General features: G+C 35.0%; 1 protein-coding gene across 5 annotated transcripts in view; it reads left to right on the top strand.

The window, feature by feature from the left end:
• The window catches only part of LOC114339960 (beta-glucuronidase), a 75058-nt gene that overhangs the window by 28518 nt on the left and 23025 nt on the right, over window positions 1-23515 (top strand). For 2 of the 5 annotated variants that reach the window (XM_028290617.2, XM_028290610.2), the window contains 2 exons: window positions 7713-7851; window positions 9579-9775. In XM_028290617.2, the coding sequence (XP_028146418.1) occupies window positions 7713-7851; window positions 9579-9739 (300 nt within the window). In that variant the 3' untranslated portion in view covers window positions 9740-9775. Of the gene's footprint in view, window positions 1-7712; window positions 7852-9578; window positions 9776-19685; window positions 19884-22328; window positions 22524-23515 lie in introns of those variants that run through there. The other 3 variants (XM_050655675.1, XM_050655677.1, XM_028290660.2) reach the window with 2 other exon arrangements.

Here is a 23515-nt window from a genome sequence, read left to right as displayed (position 1 = left end):
GTAAGATGAATCGTCAGGCAACTTTTTGCATTCGATTCGAGAGAGTGTCAAGTTTGTGAACTAAATTGATCTCCGGAAAAAAATTTTGTGCGTGAGAAAATGCATCTTTAGAGTGCATCTCGAAGAGATGGAAAATAAAAAATTTAAAATTCAGGAAATATTGACGGAAATGAGTTCAATTTTTATACTTTGGAAGTCAGTGAACACAAATTTCATGACTTCGTTGGTCTCCGAGGTATCTGGCGCCCTGGGTGGAACTCGTCGCCTGGGACGACCGAATAATTCGCGGGATGATCGAATAATTCGTGAAATGAAGATTGAATCGAAAAACTGAAAAATATGTGTTCAATATTTTTCAAAAATCTATCGACTGACACTAATCACGACCCCCCCACTTCACCCCCTGAAAGTGAGGTGGGGGTAACTTAAAAATCTAAAATAGAAACCCCATTTGTTGTCGCAGATTTGGATTACTTACGTAAAAGTAAGCAACTTTTATTCGAGACATTTTCTCGAATTATGGATAAATGGCGCTATAATCGGAAAAAACGATTTCTTCGTGATACCAGAGATAAATTATTGAAACGGTCTAATAACTCGAGAAATAGTTTTCCTAATAAAAAAGCAAAAAATACATGTTTAATATTTTTCAAGAACCTATCGAACAACATAAAACACGACCCTCCACTCCACCCCCTGAAAGTGGGGTGAGGGTAACTTTAAAATCTTAAATAGGAGCAACAGTTTTTATTGCAAATTTGGATTCCGTACGTAAAAATAAGTAACTTTTATTCGAGACATTTTTTCAAATTTTGGATAGATGGCGCTATAATCGGAAAAACACTATTAATTAGCGCCATCTATCAGCAATTCTAAAGAATGTTTTGAATAAATGTTACTTAATTTTTCATGAAGAATCCAAATCTGTAATAAAACATGGGGAATCATATATAAGAATTTAAAGTTACCCTTCACCCCTCCTATAGGGGGTGGAGTGGAGGGTCTTGTTTGATGTTATTCGATAGATTCTTGAAAAATATTAAACACGTATTATTTGGAAGTGTATTTCTGGAGATATTAGACCGTTTCTATACTTTACATGATATTTACAAATCTCTGATAACAAATGGGGGTTTCCATTGAAGATTTTAAAGTTACCCCCTCCCCACCTTCAGGAAATGGAGTGATGGGTCGTCTCTAGTGCCAATCGATAGACTTTTCGAAAATATTGAACATGTATTTTTCAGTTTTTCGATCTAATCTTCATTTCGCCAATTATTCGATCGTCCCGTGAATTATTCGATCGTCCCAGGCGACGAGCTCCACCCTGGGCACCAGGTAACTCGGAGACCATCGTTGTCATGAAATTTGTGTTGAGTGAGCTCCAAAACCCCTAAATATAAAAACTGAACTCATTTTCGTCAATATTTCCTGAGTTCTAAATTTTACATTTTCCATCTCTTCGACATGCATTTTGAAAATGCATTTTCTCATGCACAAATTTTTTTTCCGGAGATCAATTTAGTTCACAAAATTGCCTGACACTCTCTCGAATCGAATGCAAAACGTTGTATGACGATCCAACTTACTGCACAAAATTCCTAGGTTTTGGACTTTTTAGTGCTTCGTTGCTTAGCCTAGTTCAGATTTAGTTTTGTCTCAGAGAGCACCACCATCCGTTTAGGTACGTTTCCTCCTCTTGGATTCATCAGAACGACCCATAGTGTGTTCTGAATCAAAACGAATGCCAACTGTCAAGTAAGTAAATTCTTCTTCTTATGCAATCCACTAATGGATGTTCGCGATCATATTGTTTGACATTACGGAGCCATGACATTTTCTTCTTGCCTACTCCTCTACTTCCTTCTATCTTTCCTTCAATTAAGGTTTGCAGAAATTGGTATCTTTTGTTTCTAATTACGTGCCCCAGGTATGTCGTTTTTCTATGTTTAACTGTGTATAGCAGTTTTCTATACCAATTCTGCTCAGGATCTCTTCATTTGTTATTCGTGCGGTCCAGGGAACTTTAAGGATTCGTCGATAAATCCACATCTCAAATGACTCTAGTTTATTCATTGTGTTTATTTTTATCTTTCCATACCCTATAGAAGCGCCGACCATATATAACATTTCGTAAAATCTTAGTCTTAGGTTCAGGTCAAATTCAGAGTTCTTAAAGACGTTTCTGAATTTTATGAATGCGCTTCTGGCTCTTTTTATCCGACATTTAATTTCCATATCCGACATCCAGTCTTCACATAGCCAGGTTACCAGGTACTTAAATGTTCTTATGCGCTCTAAATCTTGATTGTTATATGCTAGTCTTGCATTTTGATGTTGACAAAATTGACGGCTGATTATAAGGAACTTCATCTTTTTTACGTTGATGCTAAGTCCCATGTTGTTGCAATGTTCTCCAATTTAATTAAAATGGTTTTGGAGGTCTTCTATCTTCTATATTGTCCGCTTTTAAGATCTAATCATCTGCATATCGTATATTATTGACCCAGGTATCATTTACTTTGATGCCGCTTTCGCATTTTTCAATAGCTTCCTGGAGGATGCTTTCTGATTATAAATATATAAATTGAACAGTAGTGAGGAGAAAATGAATCCCTGTCTTACACCTCTGAGAATTTTTTGAGCTTGCGTTGTTTCGATATCCACCTTGACGACAGCTGTTTGATTCCAGTAAAGAGCTTCTATGCCATGAATGTCTTTTTGATCTATGTCGAGTTGTTTCAGTATATATTTTTTTTTTATTTGCTAAGTGCTACAATCTGGTCTTTGACCAATGAGTAACTTTTTATCTATCCTATCTTACTAACTACTTAATATCTAAGAGTCACCCTTTGATGTCTTCTTAGTTGTCTTTATTATTACTGGCGCACTTTTTGATTGCGCACTATCACACAAAGCTCTGCTTTTCACTTTATCACGCACTACACCAACACGTTGCTTGCACACTAGTCGCGCAATGCTCCGCTATTAGCTTTGTCGCACACTACACCAACTCGTGAGGTTTGGTCCTCTTCAGTCTTCTTTTCTGGTTTGAGTTGTCCAGGAGCTGGATGGCCTCAATATTTTCGTGGAGAAGAAGTCTTTTTTCATGACTTTCTGCGTGTTTTCGGATTTCTTTGTCGACGGGCTCCATTCGTAGATCCTTGTGGATATCGTCATTACGGATGTACAAGGGTGCGTTAACTATGCCCCTTAATACTTTGTTTTGAAAAGTTTGTATTATTTTCAAGTTTGTCTTTTTTGTACATCCCCACAGTTGGATACCATACGTCCATACTGGTTTTATAACTTGTTTGTAGATTAGCATCTTGTTATACGTTGACAACCCTGAGTATCTTCCCAGTAGCCAGTACAATTTTTTATATTTAATATTTAATTCTTCCTTCTTTTTCTTTACATGGGCTTTCCAGCGAAGCTTCGTGTCTAGGGTTAAGCCCAGGTATTTGGCTGTGTTGGCATACGGAATGTCTTGTCCATTAATTTTTATTGGTGCGTACAGAATTTTTTTATTAGTGAAATCAACATGTACTGATTTGCCTTCATTCAATGTAATCTTCCACGTCTTAGTCCATTTTTGGAATTTGCTTATCGCATTTTGTAGTTTATTGGCTGTTTCTACGTTATCTTTACCTACTGCTAATATGGCGGTGTCGTCGGCAAAGGTAGCTAAACAGTAGTTATCGAATTCTGGTAGATCACATGTATAAAGGAGATATAGGACCGGGCCCAATACGTTACCCTGGGGGACTCCGGCTTTTATTTCTTTAAGTTCAGAATAAGCATCATCTTGCTTGATTCTGAAATATCTATCAGTTAAGTACGATTTAATTATGTCTGTGTATGATTTTGGAAGAATAGTCTCTAATTTATGAAATAGTCCTTCATGCCAAACTCTGTCAAATGCCTGGGCAACATCTAAGAATAAAGCTGAACAAACTTTTCTTTCCTCTAGTGCATTTTCTATAATATCGGTGACTCTGTGGAGTTGGTCTATAGTTGAGTGTTTTTGCCTAAAACCAAACTGGTGATTTGGAATTAATTTTTTGTTTACTATAATTGGTTGCAATCTTCTGAGGAGAAGTTTTTCAAATAATTTAGACATTGTGGGTAGCAGTGATATTGGTCTATAGGAAGAGGTTATATGTGGTGGTTTGCCTGGTTTTGGTATCATTACTATTTCCGCCACTTTCCACAATGAAGGAATATATTTTAATCTGATCGCAGCATTAATTAAATAGGTCAACTTGACAATTGCTTTTCTTGGGAGCTGTTTTAATATTTGTCCTGTTATTAAATCAAAGCCAGGAGCTTTTCTCGGGTTTAAATTATACTTGATTTCTTTTATTACTTCTTCTACAGTTACTGGCATTATGTTCTCTTCTTCTTGCAAATGGTTGCTCTGTAATGCTTCTTCTTCTTGTTGTTGTTGATGCGGTTGAAATATTTTTTCTAGATGTGTAGCAAAGCATTCTGCTTTTTGTTCGCTGCTTCTAGCCCAAGTGCCGTCTTCTTTTTTTATGGGTGGTATTTGCATCATTGGTCTTTTTAATCCATTGGTTGCCTTCCATAGTGAGTATTCTGTGGATCTTTCATTCGTTAGGTTGTTTAAGTATGTCCTAATGGATTCTTCTTTAAATTCTTTTATCTCTCTTTTTAGTTGTTGGGTGAGATTATTTACAATTGTTTTATCTTGAGGAGCTCTACTTTGGAACCATTTTCGTCTTGCTTTCCGTTTTTCGTATACCAGCGTTCTAATTTCTGCCGGGTAGTTGCATCCTTTTAGGCGTCTTTTGATGTCTGGAGTACATTCCCAAGATATTCTTTGGATGTCTTTATTGAATTGGTCAACTTCTTTTTCAATGTCTTTTACGGTTCTAAGAGAAACGTTTAAATTAATTGTTTCTTCTAGCATTTGTCTGAAGCTTATCCAGTCGGTGTACTTATTAGTTAGCGAAGGGTTATTTTCTTTATATATTATGTTTTCGCTTAGTGTTAGTGTTATTGCTGTATGGTCAGAACATAACTTATGACATTCATCTATTTTCAGGTAGTTTTGCGATATATTTTTGGTTATGAAAAAATCAATTAGGTCAGGTATCTTGTTGGGGTCAGTAGGCCAATAAGTTGGCTTCCCTGTTGACAAGGTTATGGCTCCGTATTCATTCACAGCTTTTAAAAGTTCTCTGCCTTTTGTTGTGGTTAACCTTGAGCCCCAGTGGGTATTTTTAGCATTATAATCGCCTCCTACTATAAATCTATTTCCCAGCTCGGTAAAGAGATCAATATATTCCTTACTTATTGCATGTTTCGGAGGACTATAGATTGCTGCCACTATCAGTGGGTATCTAAGAGTTCTAAGTGTTACTGCAGTTAACTGCACTTTTTCTGTTACGTAGTTGGCTTCTTCGTAATGTTGTAAATTTTCTTTAATTATCACTGCACTTCCTCCTTTTGCATTATTATCAGGATGAATCGCATGATAGACTCTATAACCGTGAAATTTGATAAATGAGTGTTTAGTAAAATGTGTCTCTGAGATGAGGCATACATCTATATTTTCTGTCTGTAGAACTAATTGAAGCTCCTGCTGGTGGTTCAGGAGTCCGTTTGCGTTCCACACTAGTACCTTAATTGAATTAATATTGTTTCGATTTAGGTATAGCTCCTTTGGCACTATATTCTAATCTTTTTAGCCTCTCATCCAGTGTTGTTATGATTTGTTCTTGATTTTCTAGCTTCGCTAATATGAGTTGCAGACTTTGTTCGATATTATTAGTTCGTTCCTCCTTTTTGCCACTTTCCTTTTCGTTGTTTACTGCATTGGCAAATGTTAGATTTTCGTTAACTTGCCTGCTTACTGAAGGATGTTTATTAACCCCCCTTTTTTTATCTATTGCTCTATTCCTCATGTTTTGTAATTCAATAGCCACTTTACAGCCACGATAGTTAGCTGGATGCTCTTGTCCACAGTGTACGCATTTAGGTTTGACATCTTTTGATTTGGTACACTCCTTAGTATGATGCTTCCCTGTGCATTTGACACATCTCGCTTGTCTGGCGCAAAATTTTTGGGTATGCCCATATGCCTGGCAATTTTTGCATTGAGATATTAATTTGGAGGATTTAAATGGTTGGATTTCGACTTTACATTGTAGTATATGCTGTATACTATGTATTTTATTTATATCTTCGCTATTGTCAAAAGTCACTATGAACATGTCAAGTGGTTCCTTGGTACGCCACTTAATTTTATTTATAGCATTCACTGCTTTAAAACCTCTCCTTACCAATTCTTCAATTATGCTGTCTGGTTTGCACGAATGCGGGAGATATTTGACTATTACCTTAATTGGTCGGGTTCTTTTATCTTCGTATGTGAACCAACTGTGTGGTGTTTGCTCTCGTAGTATTTTTGTCACGCCACGATACGTATCCTCATCGTTGGCTTTAATTTTGAAGTTCTCTTTATTTACCATTTGGATTATAAATTTATTTATACCTATTTCCTTTGTAAGCAGTTCGATAAATTTATTATATTCTTTAATTCCTTCCACTATTATTGGTGGTGGAGGTTGGACTTTTTTTTGTTTTGGTTCAAGCCTATTGGTTATTTCTTCATTTTTTGTAGGAGTAGGTGGAGAAAATGAGGTATTCATTATTTTCCTTTTTTTGCCTGTTTCTTACCCTTACCCATTCTGTTTCTTTAGCCAGTTCCTCTTCATCAGTCTCGTATTCTTGCCTGGGAGGAGGCGTTGCCTCAGTATTTTTAGCGTTATTATTTGATTGATTGCAAATCTGTTTGATTTGATTTTCTAGCATACTTATATGTGTTTGCATTTGCGTGATCATACTATGTAGTTGATCTTTTTCATTGCTGACTTTTACCCATTCTGTATATAATAATTGTTCGTTTTGGGAACGTTGACAATTTTCTTGAAATAAATTATTATTTTGTTGCATTAAAAACGCTTCGTTTATTGTAGTCGGTTGCATTCCTCCTGCAGCCATATTTATATTTTATTCTTTATCCAAACACGGTTAACCTGTATTTGTTTTGAATTTAACTTTAATCAACATTTTCGATAAATGTAATTCTTAAATTATATTATTTAAAATAACCACTTACCGACCTGAATCGAGTGGTCCACAAAAAGAAGTTTCTGTCCAAGTAGTAGTTAAGCACTTAATGAGTTTTTAATTTACCGCACTTAAACTACAATAGTTTGTAAATTTCGCGTATGAAGAAAGTTTGCCCACTTCGACAAAAGGCGCAGATTTCTTCTTAAAAACACTATTATTTAGTTTGTTTTATTATAATTAATAACTTTAATTTAAAGTCTAAATAACTGTTTCATATCACAACAGATTTATTTTAACACTTCAATTACATTAATGTACTTGTACATTACTTGTACATTAATGTACTAAACATGTAATGTTTCAGTATATGTACAAGTTTATGATAAGTATACTCTATCGAAGGCTTTTTCATAATTTATAAAGCACATCATTACATATTTTCTTTGATCGTAGCAGTTCTGGGCTAGCACCTGGATTGCAACTAGTGATTCCCTGGTACCCAGGCCAGGATTTTCTAAATCCACATTGTGAACAACCAATAACGTTATCGTATTTTGTGGAGAAGTTTGTAAGTATCAATAGATGATTCATGATTTCTCATTTTTTTTTAGTTACCAGCATATGCTTGGTCAGAAGAATACCAAGCTAAACTATTGAGCGAACACTTTAAAGCATTCGATCAATTAAGGAACAAGAGTTGGTTCATAGGGGAGATGATATGGAACTTTGCAGACTTCAACACTGCTCAAAGTAGGTAGTCTTCTATCAAACCCACTTTTTTTGCAAAAAATAAATCTTTCGTACGCGGCATAGATTTAGGCAGTGGAAAATTATATCCTGTTATTTTAAATTTTTAATAATATAAAGAGTTATTTTTAAACAAAATCAATGGGAAAATCCCAGTAGCTGGCTGTATACCATAGTTAAAAAACTAATACAGAAGTAAAAACTTCAATTTGTATATCTGGACACCTCAGAACTAAACTGTATTAACTCACAAAATTTAAATTTTACAGGAGAGCCGTTTAAAAAAAATATAAAGAGTAAATTTTAAATACAATTTTTATTTCTTTTTCTTCAAATATGTGATAAACACTATTTGATAAGTTTAAATGATACCATGTATTACTGTATTTGTTATTTTTATACCTCTTCAATTTTTTGAAAAAACATGGAGTTAACACTGTTTGGCATGAAAACAATTACCATGTTTGGGAGATAATATAATGGTAAGTTGACACATGTGAATAAATAATCTGGAGATAATACGATACATGAAACAAACTTTAGTCAAGAACACTTCTTTTTTTAAATTAATTGAAATAAAGAATATCAATAAAACAAAATGAGTAAACAAAACTAACGAAAAACGAAACTCAAAGGATCATGAATGTTGTTCACTTGCAATTATTTTGGAAAAATTTTATAAATCCTGATCTACTTTATAGGAGTGGGATAAGTTTTTATAAAAATTATGAATTTCCTTTGGCTTATCGTGAATCACAGGCAGAGCCGCAGGAAACTCAACAACCCTAGGATTTCTGTTAAGATCAACAGATTGGAATGTTTCCGAATTAAAATTAGTTTTGAAAAAAGTAATCCCAAATTATCGCTACATACATACTTCCAAGTGGACAACATCTGACATATGAAAGTCTGTATTCTGCTGAGTTTTTCCCTTATAATAAAAGGTGAACAGTTAAAACAGTTGTTGTTTTAAAGAGTCTTAAAATCCTTGAAGTCATTTAGTTTTACTTTCATTTATTTTCCACAAAATACTGACTACCAGTAGCATGCCGCGGTTTTACATCATTCTATGGAGTTAATACTTTTATTTTGCTGGGTGTTAAATGTAAACGACTGTTTAGCTCGGAGCTACGGAGGGACTTAATACACTTTAACGTTGCCTATCTTCGAAACCACATTAAATAGGATTTTATATCGTATCGCATATGAAACATGTGGTGTGTTACGTAGAGAGTAAAATAATACAATTTAAAAAAAAATGGAGTTAATTCAGTTTAGCTCTGAGGTACAGATATTGGTATAAAAATGTTTATAAAAACTTTTTAATAGTGTCGTCCAAATGGATTAAACCATAACGTTTTCGATCTAATTCAGATCATCTTCAAATGCCTAGAATGAAGTATTTCCGAGTTAGATTAAAGCAAAAGGTTAAAATTGTGACTGTTAGTTAAAAAAGCATGTGTCAAATACTTGCATTCCGTTACGTACATGAAACTAGCACACTAATAAAAGTGGTGACATGCTTTTTTAACTAACAGTCAAAGTTTTAACCTTTTGCTTTCAATCTAACGTGGAAATACTTCATTCTAGGCACTGAGGATGATCTGAATCAGATCGAAAACGTTATGCTTTAATCCATTTGGACGACACTTTTAAAAAGTTTTAACCAAAATTTTTATACCAATATAATTGAGGTTTTTACTTCTGTACTAGTTATTTTAAACTTTTAGGTTTTCAAAGGGTTGGAGGTAACAAGAAAGGAATATTTACGAGACAGCGACAACCTAAAGAAGCTGCCCATTTGGTTAGGCGAAGATATTGGGCACTCGCTAAGAAACTGGATAATGCAACGATTCCTTCAGATCTAGAAGAGTATTTTATAGATTATTAAAAAATGTTAATAAGAAAATAAACGATTTTAACCTGTTATGTTTCATTTTACAAATTCTTTTTGGATATATGGAAACGCAGTGATAATTACAGAAATCCTATTAATGCTTGTCTTTTAACAAAATTCTACGTCTGGTCCACTCTTCTCTCTGCAGTTGAAACATGGACCCTTAAAACATAAACCGTAAATAAATTAGAGGCCTTTGGATCTACCGGATCTACCGGAGAATCCTCAAAATTTCATGGACATCGCATACCTCAAACGAAGAAGTGCTGCATGGAATAGGCAAGGAAAGAGAAATGAGAGTTAGAAAAACATTATACCTAGGGCACACACTGACAAAGAATAAGTACCAATATGCTCAACTAATAGTGAAAGGAAAGATCGAGGGAGATAGAGGACTAGAAAGGAAAAACTCTCGTGGCTAAGATACATCCAACCATGGATAGGGCTAAATTTTGAACAGCTAATAAGAACAGCTGAAGGCAGACAAGAGTTTGTAATCATAGTAGCCAACCTCCATAAAAGTACCGTTCCAAGTGGACATTTGCCCGCGATAGATATGGAGCAGAGGACACTCAAACCCAGACTGCAGGGTTATGCCTGGTATGAAGGTGGATCTCATGTAGAACGGGTATTAATAATATATATTAAGCAGTGCATGAAATTTAAATGATTCTGGTTTACTAGGAGAATCATACCTCTGCAATTAAGGCAGATATTTTTGCAATTTTAGACTGGTCAATGGAAGTGATGGCCTCAATTGGATTCTAGGCTAGTGTAAGAATACCGAAAGGAACATATTTGCAGAATATAAGTGTCAAACTGATATATGTGTGGCGACACGCTTCAATTATTACTATTTTGCTAATTTTAATTTTTAATAACTTTTTCAAAATGAAATAATACGTCCCATTTTAAAATTCACAAACCATATGCATAAAGGGCCTGTTAAATTTTAAGAAACGAAATATATCAGTATTCAGATAAAATGCCTTCTCAGCTTTTAAAACACCAGATGTGAATGGCCTGTTCAGTTTATGTATGGGAAACGCAAATTCCATAAAAGATTACGGGGCGATAAAGGGCCAGCCTCCTTATGTCAATAAATAAGTCTTCAACTTCTTTAAAAACCACAGAAATGTAAAACTAATGTTTCTAGTTCATCCACAGGCAGTCTGACACAAACCCTCGTCCCGCAAAGAATAACAAACCCTCTTACGAGATATAAGCACGCCTTTTTAACAAAAAATAAATAAATATATTATTGTTCGTTGTCTTACACATATTGTAATTTCATTTAATTGTTTCCGTAAACCACCCAACGGAACATTGTAGACTACCTAACCACAGATATCTTATTATATTGTCTGGTACTGTTGTGCCTGCTACACGACGCAATATTTATACGAAGAGAAAAACTGACTTCACTGAAAAATGTTTTAACCAACACTTGCTTGGTAACTTCCAGTAAATCTTGTTGTTCTCTTCGGTCTGCTCTTCTCATTGTCTGTGTTAGTTTTGCTGGACAATGTCATTTTCCCTGGCTCGTGATGGATATTTTCGTAAAGCTCGTACGCAGGTTTCAATCTGTCTATGGAAATTGTTACTTCTTTTCCATTTACACGGTTGACAAAAGTCTTGTCTCCTCGCTTAATAACTGGAAATGGACCGTAATATGGGTTTTCTAGGCTGCTTTTGATTGTATCACGGCTGACGAAAACGTGAGAGGTGGTCTTCATGTCTTTGAATATAAAGGTGCTTTTGGACCCATGTTGCGACGGTTGCTTAGGACGGAGATTTTCGAAGTGGTTTCGAAGTGTTTTTAAGTAAATGTGAGCACTGTCGTCGGTGTTCACCTGGCAAACACAATGATTCTCCATAAACGAGTTCGGCGGCTGAAGTACCTAAATCTTCTCTCCACGCTGCTCGTATGCCCAGTAACACTGATGGTAGGCTTTTGGTCCATCGGATATTTTCATGACATCAAATTGCTGCTTTTAACTGTTGATGAAGCCTTTCTACCATACCATTTGCTTGAGGATGATAGGCGGTTGTCCTTATATGGGTAGTTCCAGTTAATATGCAGATTTATTTGAAGAGATGCGATTCGAATTGTCGGCCTTGATCTGTTGTGATGCGCTTGGGAGTGCCAAAATGAGCTATCCAGCCAGATATGTTTCAGGTCACCCATATGTATACAACATCTTTGACAAAAATCTCACTATAGTAACTTGTTTTTTAATACCTAATTACACCATTGTACCTTTAATATTATAGCTTCCCTGATGACAAAAATTGGATCTGTAGAAAAGAGTACACCGAATCTTCCATTTCAGCTGTTTACCATAATATACTTTAGATCCTTTGGTGCTTATCCTAGATGAGGATTTGACAACAAAACACTTCTAGAGATTGAATGAATTTTTACTCACTTAAATGTATTATCATTATTAAAAAACAAATGAACAAACCAGAGGAGATAAATATCATTTTTGTGAAAAAATTTAAGTAGGTACCTACCGATAACCATAACTCTCAAATGATGATATCAGAAATACGTAAGCAGGAGTATATATTAAAACAGAGCTGTACTAACACAATTAAATATATTAATTTGAAGTTAGCTATAGTTTTATTCCAGAAAAAACCTCAGCTGCTTAGAATTCTCATAAAATAACTGCTTTGCTTTATTTTTAAAGTGCTTCAGCAACTTGGTCGTTTGTTATTTTAGAAACATTGCTGCATTTTTGTTTACTCTGTATATTAATATCATATAAATTTCAATAAGATCTTTATTTACCACATTGAAATAACACAATAGGAGTAAAAGTAGAGGACTGACTAATTGACCCAATAGAAGCTGGAATGGGAGAAGACTGGGGAATTCCCTGAGTCATCTGTTGTTTAGCCTGATTATGGATGACATAATCGATGACGTACTGTGAAAGTCCATACGCTAAATAAAATAATTTTTTTATATAACCCCTAATGGATTCTGCAATCTGCCGGAAGGGCAATAAGCGGTTGCTTTGACCAATGTGAGATTGACATGTAGAGTATCCCTCCAGTGAGTTATCTCCTTTAAAGAACTAGCTAAATTTAAATTTAGTGTTTTTTTGACCATGAGAGTACTTATTGGTGTCTATATGTCCTTAGAAGCTAAAACTTATCTGAGTCCTGTAGACAGGTCCACAGGCAGCAGGCGTCCAAGTTTGCGCACTTCGTTGACATCGGGGGGCACCTTTAGGCGGTTCCCAAAGTCGTATACCATATGTCCACACAGGTTTGAGAATGGCCTTATACAACAGTATTTTGTTGTCCAATGATAATTTATATTTCTGTCCAATCAGCAGAGGCGTAGCTACCGCCGTATCAGCCGTATCAATTATATGGGACCCCTGACATTCAGGGGCCCCGGCATGTCGAAACAAAAATTCCATTTAAAAAAAAATGATCAAAATATTCTACAATTTCACTATTAGGTCGTTTTGAAACAGTGTGTATTGTTTCGGTATTTCGTATATAAATATAAATTATATTTATGTATTATGTATGTAGGTACATCTATTAGCCGCCGGCGGCCATACCATAAGAACAGAGTATCTTTGTTTAAGCTAATTTCCATTGTCCATTTACCATTGGCTGTGTTGTGTGTACGAGGCACTGTAATACAAAATTGCAATTGCAAAACAATGATTTACAGAAATCTGGCAGGTACTCTACTAAGTACTCAATCTTTTAAATAGGCTGAAAAATAAAAAGAAATCAAAATTAATTTCATGATTTGATACACGAGTCTAAAAACCTAGCAAAAAAGTGGGGATAACAACTATTTTTAAAAACAAAAGGCGAAAAGTAACAAAGCTATTTTTTGATGAGTTATCAGAGGATGAGAGGATTTTAAACTCGGAATCGTACAGCCTAATCGTAAGTTTCTGTGTCTTGAGTAAGACATTTGAAGTATTACAACCGGAGAAACTTCTATGATTTCCAAATGAAATTTTATTATAAAGGAGTAAGTCGAAATACTGACTACTAAATACGATAAAGACATTTCATTGGATCTTTACGAACAGTTACTTGCTTTAAAAATCTGGTTAGAAACTGAAAATCAGAAAATTCAATAATATGTTACAGAACTTACAAACTTACTAATGATAAAATATAAATAACCTTGCATCCAGATTTCTGGAGGTAAGTAATAACAACATGTTTTCTGTTTTTGATCCTTCCGGTAACTACGAACTTAAAACTAAAAATATCACAAGGAAAAAAATTCCTGTACTGGCTGTATACCATAAATAACAAAAAATAAAAACCTTATCTTGTAAAAGGTATATTTAAAATCCCTAAAAGGGCTGTATTACAACAAAACGTTTTTGGAATCAATACTCCATCATCAGTGTTATCACCTAAAATAAGTATAACTCTATAAGTAAAACAAACGTGAGGTTAAATTTTGACAAAGGTAAAAAGTGATTAGAGAGTTATACTTGGTTTACATGCTTTAAGCCACCAAAATGTACGGGTAAAAACCCTTAAATTGATATTAAACAGTTGGGGTTACATTATATTATCTGATTTTAAAGGATATTAAAAATATTTCCAGATTAACCTCTGTCATCACATCACATGACATCAACCATATTGGTTGGGAAATTGTAGGTAGAACCTTACATGGCAGAGTTTAGGTGACAACTGACCGGAATGGCCCTCTGAAGTATGTCAGCACTAGACTGACACCGTACCTTGACAGAATGTAATAATATGTGTAGTTACTTCAGCCAAAAGAATTTAAATTTTATGTTAATATTTAAAATAATAACAGTAGTGAAAAACCAACCAATGTTTTCCCAACCAATATGGTTGATGTCATGTGATGCCAGGGGTTCATCTGGAAATATTTTTAACATACTTTAAAATCAGATAATATAATGTAACCCCAACTGTTTAATATAAATTTAAGGGTTTTTACCCGTACATTTTGGAAGCTTAAAGCATGTAAACCTGTAAGTATAACTATCTATTCACTTTTTACTTTTGTCAAAATTTAACCTCACGTTTGTTTTACTTATAGAGTTATACTTATTTTAGGTGATAACACTGATGATGGAATATTGATTAACTAAAACTTAAAGAAGTTTTTTGAAAATAAAACTGATTAAAAACTACCTCAGAACTTCTATGGAAAATTTAGAGAAATTTAAATCTTCTTCAGTTATGGATGCTTTAATAAATACGTTTGCCGAACAAAAGACGAGAAAAGAAGTTCATTTTTAAATTATTTGGTAATATAAATATTATTGGCTTGCAGGAGCATATTTTTGTATACTTAAAAACTATATTTAATAAGTATTCTGTCCAATACAAGCGTTTTTGCTTCTTTTGTTGAACAAGGTCAAAAAGGGCCCCGCGACAAACTTTGATACGGGGCCCCTGTAGGGCTAGCTACGCCACTGCCAATCAGCTAACACATTTTGCTAAATTTAAGGCCTAGCTGTTTTCTTTTGGTGAATACATGTTTCTTCCAAGTCATTCGTGGGTCTAAATGCATGCCAAGATATTTAGCATCGTCAGCTTGTGGGAGGTAGCAGTCGTTTATTTTTACTGGTGGACATGTTTCTCGACGTAAAGTGAATGTCACTTGTGTAGATTTCGTTTCATTAACTCTGATACGCCATCTTTTTAGCCACTTTTGGGTTTTGTCAAAGTTTGTCTGAAGGTTCTTTCAGGCTGAAGGTGGATTGGTGTGGGATGCCAAGACCGCCGTGTCATCAGCGAATGTTGCTACAGTGATGGTTCTTGTTCTTGGCAGATCAGCTGTATAAAAGAGAAACAGTATAGGTCCCAAGACGCTACCTTGAAGAACGGCAGAATATATTGAATGTAATGCAGTAAGTTCACTCCCATGTTACGCGAAGAAATGTCTGTCTGATAGGTAGGATTTTAGTAGTAGATAGTGGGGATAGGGTAGGAGTTCTTTTAATTTAAATTGTAAGCTGCTATGCCACACTTTGTCAAATGCCTTTGAGGTATATCCAAGAAGGCTGTTGAGCAATATCTTTTACCGTTCAGATACCTATAGATTTGGTTAACTAATCTGTGCACCTGCTCAATTGTTCCGTACTTTTTTCGAAATCCAAACTGATCATCTGGAATCAGTTTTTTAAATGTACATATTATTATTTCGAGCCTACTGGCGTAGAGCTTTTCGAAAACTTTGGATAACATTGGGAGCAGGCTTATTGGCCTATATGAGGAGATGATCTCTGGTTTTTTTCTGGGCTTAAGGATCATGATGATTGTGCAACCCTTTTCAGGTAACTCTTGTAGGAGTAATTTTTCCAGAAATTGATCGAATCCAGGTGCCTTTTTTATGTTGATTTCATGCTTTACAATGTGTTTGAGTTCTTCTACAGTAAATTTATGTACCGGCAAGTCCATTTGAAATTTGGCATCTAGGTAGTCCAATATTTCTTTTTCTTCTGCGGTGGATACCTTGGAAGGAAATGGTTTAAATACATCTTTTAGGTGTTCCGCGAAGACTTCGCTTTTTCTTTATTGCTTCTGGCCCATGTACTATTAAAGTTTTTGATAGGTGGATTTTGAATTTGTTGCGTTTTGAGTTTTCTGGTTGCTTTCCATAATAAGTATTCCGTTGCTTCTGTCGGTGTAATACTTTCCAGATAGTCTTGAATGCCTTGGTTTACCTCTTCTTAAATTAGCTGTTTCAATTCTTTGGTTACTTTATTAAGGTTAATAAAATAAATGAATGACCTTAATAAAAAAAAGGAAGAATTAAAAAAGGATACCAAATGGAATAAAACAAACTTTTATTAAAACAAAATTATTTACAACGTATGCTACACCAATTTAATATAACCACCTGAAAATATATTCATTTACCCAAAAAGACAAAATGCATGATTATAACAGCAAATCTTCCAAGATGTAAATTAGAGCTGTAGGGTCAAATAATAGAACAAGCCATGGAGTTTAAATATCTAGGCATCACACTATCTAGCTACGGAAAGCTCGAAATAGAAGTGGTAGATCAAGTGAATAGAGCAAACAGAGCCGCATGTTGCCCAAATAAAAAATATGGAGAAGTAAAAATTTCGGGAAAGAAATGGAAGATAGAATTTACAAAACATCCAACAGATCAATAATGACATACGCGACAGAAAAACGATCTGATACAAAGAGGACAAAAAAATGCTAGAAACAGCAAATATGAAAACGCTTAGAAAAATCGATGGTAAAACACTATAGGACAGAAAAAAGTACAGATATACGACGATACACGACGGATATGCAAGGTGAAGAATATCAATTACTGGGTAAAAAAAAAAGATGAATAGAAGAAGAGAAGTTTACGAAAACGATAGAACGATAACTTACTGGAGGCACATTGAAAAACAGACAGTCATGTCTATAAAAAAAATTAGAAGAAGGAAACTGATCTATGTGTTTGTTTGTTCTGCCAGATGCCTCTACCGAGATTGTTATACTACCCTTATTTCGATATTCGCTGTTGATGCCGCATGCATCTAAACATTCCGTATATGTATTTTGAACCTTCTTCTTCTTCTACGGCACTACAGCCCAAATTGAGCCTTGGCCTCCTTTATTTTTTGCCTCCACCCTTGCCTGTCTGTGGCTGCTCTTCTCCATACACGGACTCCTAAAAGGGCTTGTGCGTCGCTGTTTACTGTGTCTTCCCAGCGCTTTCGTGGCTTCCCAACCGGTCTCTTTCCTTGCATTCTAGCATTCAGTGCTCGTTTTTGTATTTGGAACCTAGGAGTTTTCTATTGGTTCGTTGCAGCACGCGGTAATATTTTAACCAATAGGCGGCGAGGTTCCAAACGCATATACGGAATGTTATTCGGTCCCAAATTCATATAAGGAAAGTTAAATATTCGTACACCGAAAAAGATAAGTTTTTATTGGAGTCTGTTAAAAGGGGATTGATTTTAAAATACTTGTTACTGTATATTAAATAAAAACAAAAAGACGATTTTTATTAAAGCCAGTTAAAATGAGACTGGCTTTTAATAGTATATTATGCAACGAGCATTCAATGATGCGAGTTTCATATAGAGTACGAGTACCATAATGATAATTAAATGCAAGTTGTATAAACGATTTTTTCTAGTTCATTATGATACAGGTAGTGACATCATAATTGATATATTATAGTATGAGAATAGAAAAATTATTGTTAATGTATTATTAAAGATCCACAAGGAATAAGGTTTTCTTGTAGTTGGCTGTATACCATATAATACAAAAAAAAAACGAATAAAGTCCTTTATAAAAGGTCTATATTTAAAATCCCTAAAAGGGCTACATCACAGAACTAGTTTTCGATTGGTTGACCAATCATCATCAGTGTTTTCCTAAAATGAATATAACCTTATAAAATGGTGCAAAGGTTTTAAAATTTTGACTACGGTCAAAAAAGGTTTTAGGTTATACTCACGTGATCTTACATGCTAACCACCAAAATATTTGTAATTATGTAATATATGTAAATAAAATTTGTAATATTATATTTTGGTGGTTAGCATGGTAAGGTCACGTGAGTATAACCTACAACTTTTTTAACCGTATTCAAAATTTTAAAACCTCTGCATCATTGTATCAGGTTATATTCATTTTAGGAAAGCACTGATAATTATTGGTCAACCAATCGAAAACTAGTTCTGTGATGTAGCCCTTTTTAGGGATTTTAAACATATACCTTTTATAAAGGACTTTATTCGTTTTTTTGTATTATATGGTATACAGCCCACTACAGGAAAACCTTTTTCCTTGTGGATCTTTAATAATATATTAACAATAATTTTTCTATTCTCATACTATAATATATCAATTATGATGTCACTACCTGTATTATAATGAACTTCATTATGATAGAGATTTTCATTAAGATACAGATTTTTAACCAATAGAATCGCGATATGACATTCGCGATAAAGGTGGCAGACGCGCAGTAACTAATGGTGAGTCAAATACATACGCTTTGACAGTTCTCAATATGTAAACAAACTGTCAGACTGACAAACTACTTAATTTGTTTGCGTTACAAAATTAATAAATTTGAATATATCTTTTTGTGAATGATCATAGAAAAAATCGTGTATACAACTTGCATTTGATTATCATTATGACGCTCGTACTCTATACGAAACTCGCCGCTAGGTGGCTTGTTTCGTACCCCTTATACTAGCTTCATAATGACCATCATTAAATGCTCGTTACATAATATACTATTTAAAACCAGTCTCATTTTAACTGGCTTTAATAAAAAGCGTCTTTTTGTTCTACGAATATTTAACATACCGTATATGAATTTCGCACCAAATAACATTCCAAATACTATAATTGTTTTATTTTTATTTAATATACAGTAACAAGTATTTTAAAATCAATCCCCTTTTAACAGATTTCAATAAAAACTTATCTTTTTCGGTGTACGAACATTTAACATTCCTTATATGAATTTGGGACCGAATAACATTCCGTATATACGTTTGGAACCTCGCCGCCTATTGGTTAAAATATTATCGCGTGCTGCAACGAACCAATAGAAAACTCCTAGGTTCCAAATTCATATACGGAATGTTTAGATGCGTCCCGCATGGACTAGAATATAAGATATTATTTCTATTTAATACAACTATGTACTAATAAAGCAATTAAACAAACAATCCATAAAAATAAAAAACACTGATAAAAAAGCCTCCGACAGCAGAAATTATATTATCAAAACATATTTTTTTTCTTAACTAATCGTTTGTTAGCACCTTGTATCGTTTCAACAATAGCAAAACTAAGTTTTCATCATTAACGTGTACCATGTTAATCACCTAAATTTGTTTAGTCCAACTCTGCAGTAAAAAACTGATTTATCAATGTATAAATATCACAATTATTGTTTTGTTTAGTTAAATAATTGTTCGTGTATACGAGAAGAAAGATGATACCTCCTACATCGGTTTTATTATTGGCGTGCTTGATCATTGGAATTGAGGGTGGGATCCTCTACCCAAGAGCATCAAAAACGAGAGACCTTCAATATTTGGATGGATTGTGGCACTTTTCTTTAAATGCCAGTGCCTCTAGCCAGGAACTTTCAGTAAGTAAATAATAAATAAATAATGATCAGATTATTATTCTGATCGATTTGATCGATTTGTGATGGGTGATGGTTTACTTTGTCGAACACTTCTTTGAAATTTAAGAAACCTATAGTCAAAGCTGATGCAGCATATATCTACACAGGTCAAGAGAAAGATGATGATTAAATCATTAAATCTGTCAATTAAAAAAAGTTAACCTTGGTGAATGTATTCTTCATCTTTATCTTTAGTTTAGATGCAAATCTACTAATGGATGGTAGCGATCACATTTTCCATCAACTCTCTGTTTATTGCAATGTGTATCAGAGATTGTATGTCGTTAATCCCTGTCCATTGATTTTATGTTTCGGTGCCAGAACATTTTCTTGCGACCTATTCCTCTATTGCTTTCAATTTTACCCTCGATTATAAGTTGAAGGGATTGGTATTTTTAGTTTCGCATGATGTGACCCAGATACTCAGTTTTTCTTTTCTTGATGGTTTCAAAAAGTTGGCATTCTTGGTTTATTGTTTTAACAACATCTACATTTGTGACTTTCCATACGATTCCATTTTTGTGATGGTATCTTTAGGATACGACGATAAAGCCACATTTCGAAGTCTTCCAATCTGTTTATATCTCCCGTTTTGAGTGTCCAGCCCTCTACGTCATATAGCAGCAACAACCGTACGTAGCACTTAATAAACCTTAGTTTCAGCTGAAGATCGAACTCTAAACAGGTCATTAGTCAGTACCTTCCTGAATTTTACGAAAGCTTGTCGAGCTTGCTCAATGCGATATTTTACTTCCCTGGCTGATGACTATTCTTTAAAAAGCCACGTTCCCAGGTATTCAAATTTGCTCACTCTTTCAATGGACTTGGTAGTCAGTGTTATGGGGAGTTTTCAAGTGCATCTGACTTTTTGGAGATTCTCATGAATTTGGTCTTTGTGGTATTAATCTCTAATCCCATTCGCTTACTGTATTCTTCGATTATAGTGACTATAGTTGTATATAAGTTGTTAAAGCTCGACTATGTTGTCACAAATTCAAACACCATGATCAGCATATCGTATGTTGTTGATCAATGCTCCATTCACTTCGATTTACATCTCTACATCTTCTAAAGATTCTTGAAATATGGCTTTCAAATAAATGTTAAATAATAGAGGGGAAAGCACACATTCCTGTCGAACCCCCTCTTATATGTGTGGGTTTGGATATAGAATTGTCTATTTTTAATTGTGCCGTTTGATACCAGTAAAAGTTTTCAATGAATCTTATGCCATTTTGGTCTATATCAAGTTTTTTTGAGGATCTGCAGTAACTTGTAGTGCTGGACGCGATCAAACGCTTTTTCGTAATCTAAAAAGCATAGGAACACGTCCTTCCTCTGATCGTAACAATTGTGGACCAGCACCAGTATTGCTGCTATGTAGCAACAGTGGTGAATATATATTTAATTATCATCCAGCCTCAATAGTCCACTGCTGAACATAGGCCTCCTCCCCTCGTTTCCAACCCCATCTATCCTGCGCCGCTCTCATCCAGTTTTTATTTACTTTTCTTAAGTCGTCAGTCCATCTTGTAGGCGGTCGACCGACGCTTCTCTTGTCTTCTCTTGGCCTCCATTCCAATAACCTCTTCGACCATCGCCCATCTGTCATTCTGGCTATGTGTCCTGCCCATCTCCACTTCAACCTGTCTATCCTCTCGATGACGTCAGTCACCTTTTTTCTTCTCCTGATTTCTTCGTTTCTGATTTTGTCTCGCAGAGTTATTCCTAACATTGACCACTCCATTCTTCTCTGCGTGACTCTTAGTTTGGTAGCTGAGGCTTTAGTTAAGGTAAGTGTTTCTGATCCATACGTCAAAACTTGGAGGACGCACTGATCAAATACCTTTCTCTTTAGGCATGTGGGCAGCTCACTTTTAAAAGTTTCTCTCAATTTTCCAAATGCTGCCCACCCAAGACCGATTCTTCTCTTCAGCTCATGAGTCTGGTTATCCCTGCCAATCGTAATTTCATGTCTCAGGTATTTATATCTATCTACGAGTTCTATTTCCTTCCCACCAATACTGATGTTCTGGTTAGGTACCAAATTTGTCATTATTTTTGTTTTTGAGATGTTTATATTTAAACCTACATTTTCTGTAGCCACAACGAGTTCTTGTACCATCTCTCTTGCCATATCTAGATCCTCAGCTACTATATTATACCTCAGATATGTATTCTCCATCTATTTTTATTCCCTTTGTCATCCAATCCAAACTCTTGAAAGCATGTTCCAAGACCGTATTAAAAAGTTTAGGTGACATTGGGTCTCCTTGTCTAACTCCCCATTCTATTTTTATGCGATTACTGTTAGTATGTAATTTGACAGTGGTTGCTGCCTGTAAGTATATTTTGTGTAATATTTGTGTAATAATAATATATTTAATAGTATCTGCTTATTTTTAGGGCAATCCTAATGACAAAGACATTCATTTAATGCCAGTACCATCGAGTTATAATGATATTCTCACCAGTAGTGAAGGCAGAGATCACCTAGGACCAGTAGTGTACCAAAAAAAGTTTTTTTCGCCAAGTACTTGGACAAAAGAGGGACGAAAAATTTGGTTAAGGTTTGGTTCTGTATGTTATTCTGCAAAAGTTGTAAGTATTTACTTCTTCCTCTTCTTATTCATTTTAGGGTGTGGGTATTTGTTAGCTGTTAACGAGCTGTAGGAATATTTAATTTTCTGTAAACATTGCAATCTAGGTCTACGGAATCTCTGACTGAAGCATGTTGGTCGTTAAGAGGATCTGCACAGAGAATGGGACTAAATGTAAATGTTCAAAAGACAAAAAATATGTGTTGCACTAGGCCAAGCAACCCGACACCTACAAGAATAATAAGTGACAACCTAGAACAGGAAGGTGTCGAAACCTTCATATACATAGGCTTGCTGCTAACTAAAGATAACAATGTCAGTGAAGAAATTAAAAGTAGAAGAGTGCTCTTCAATAAGTGTTACTATGGCTTAAGAGGACAGATGGCCTCAAAACTACCTAGAAAAATTAAATTGACTGCCTATAAAATACTAATAAGACCAGTGCTAACATATGGCTCATAAATTTGGTCACGTACACAGAATGACCAAGAACTGCTCAAAGATCTTGAGAGAAAAATCCTAAGAAGAATATATGGAGGGATAAAAGAACTAGGTTTGTGGCGCAGACGTTACAACTTTGAGTTGTATAGAAGTTTTGGAGAACCTGACGTTGTAAAATTCATTAAGGTAGCACGCCTTAGATGGATAGAGCATGTAATCAGGCGAGAGGAAGATGCCATCGTCAGAAAAGTTTTTAACCGAAGAGGGCCGATAAGACAACGAGCAAGATGAAGACCGAGACTTAGTTACCAATACAACTTCTCTCTCTTCAATCCTGACCCCCCGGAGGGAGTGTAGTGGTCTACGTGATGTCGTGTATTGTCCGTCTCCAAAGATCTCTGTCTCTGGTCATTTCTTTTAACTCATGCATACGTCTTTTGCATATTCCTGTAATCTGATCGATCCATCATGTTGGGGATCTTCCTCGTGATCTTCGGCCTTCCACATTTCCTTGTATAATGAGTCTTTCCATGTTTTCTGTGTTTGCTCTCA

The sequence above is a fragment of the Diabrotica virgifera genome, chromosome 7 (genome assembly GCF_917563875.1).
Source record: "Diabrotica virgifera virgifera chromosome 7, PGI_DIABVI_V3a".
Classification (NCBI taxonomy): domain Eukaryota; kingdom Metazoa; phylum Arthropoda; class Insecta; order Coleoptera; family Chrysomelidae; genus Diabrotica; species Diabrotica virgifera.
This window is presented reverse-complemented; position numbering and strand designations above follow the sequence as displayed.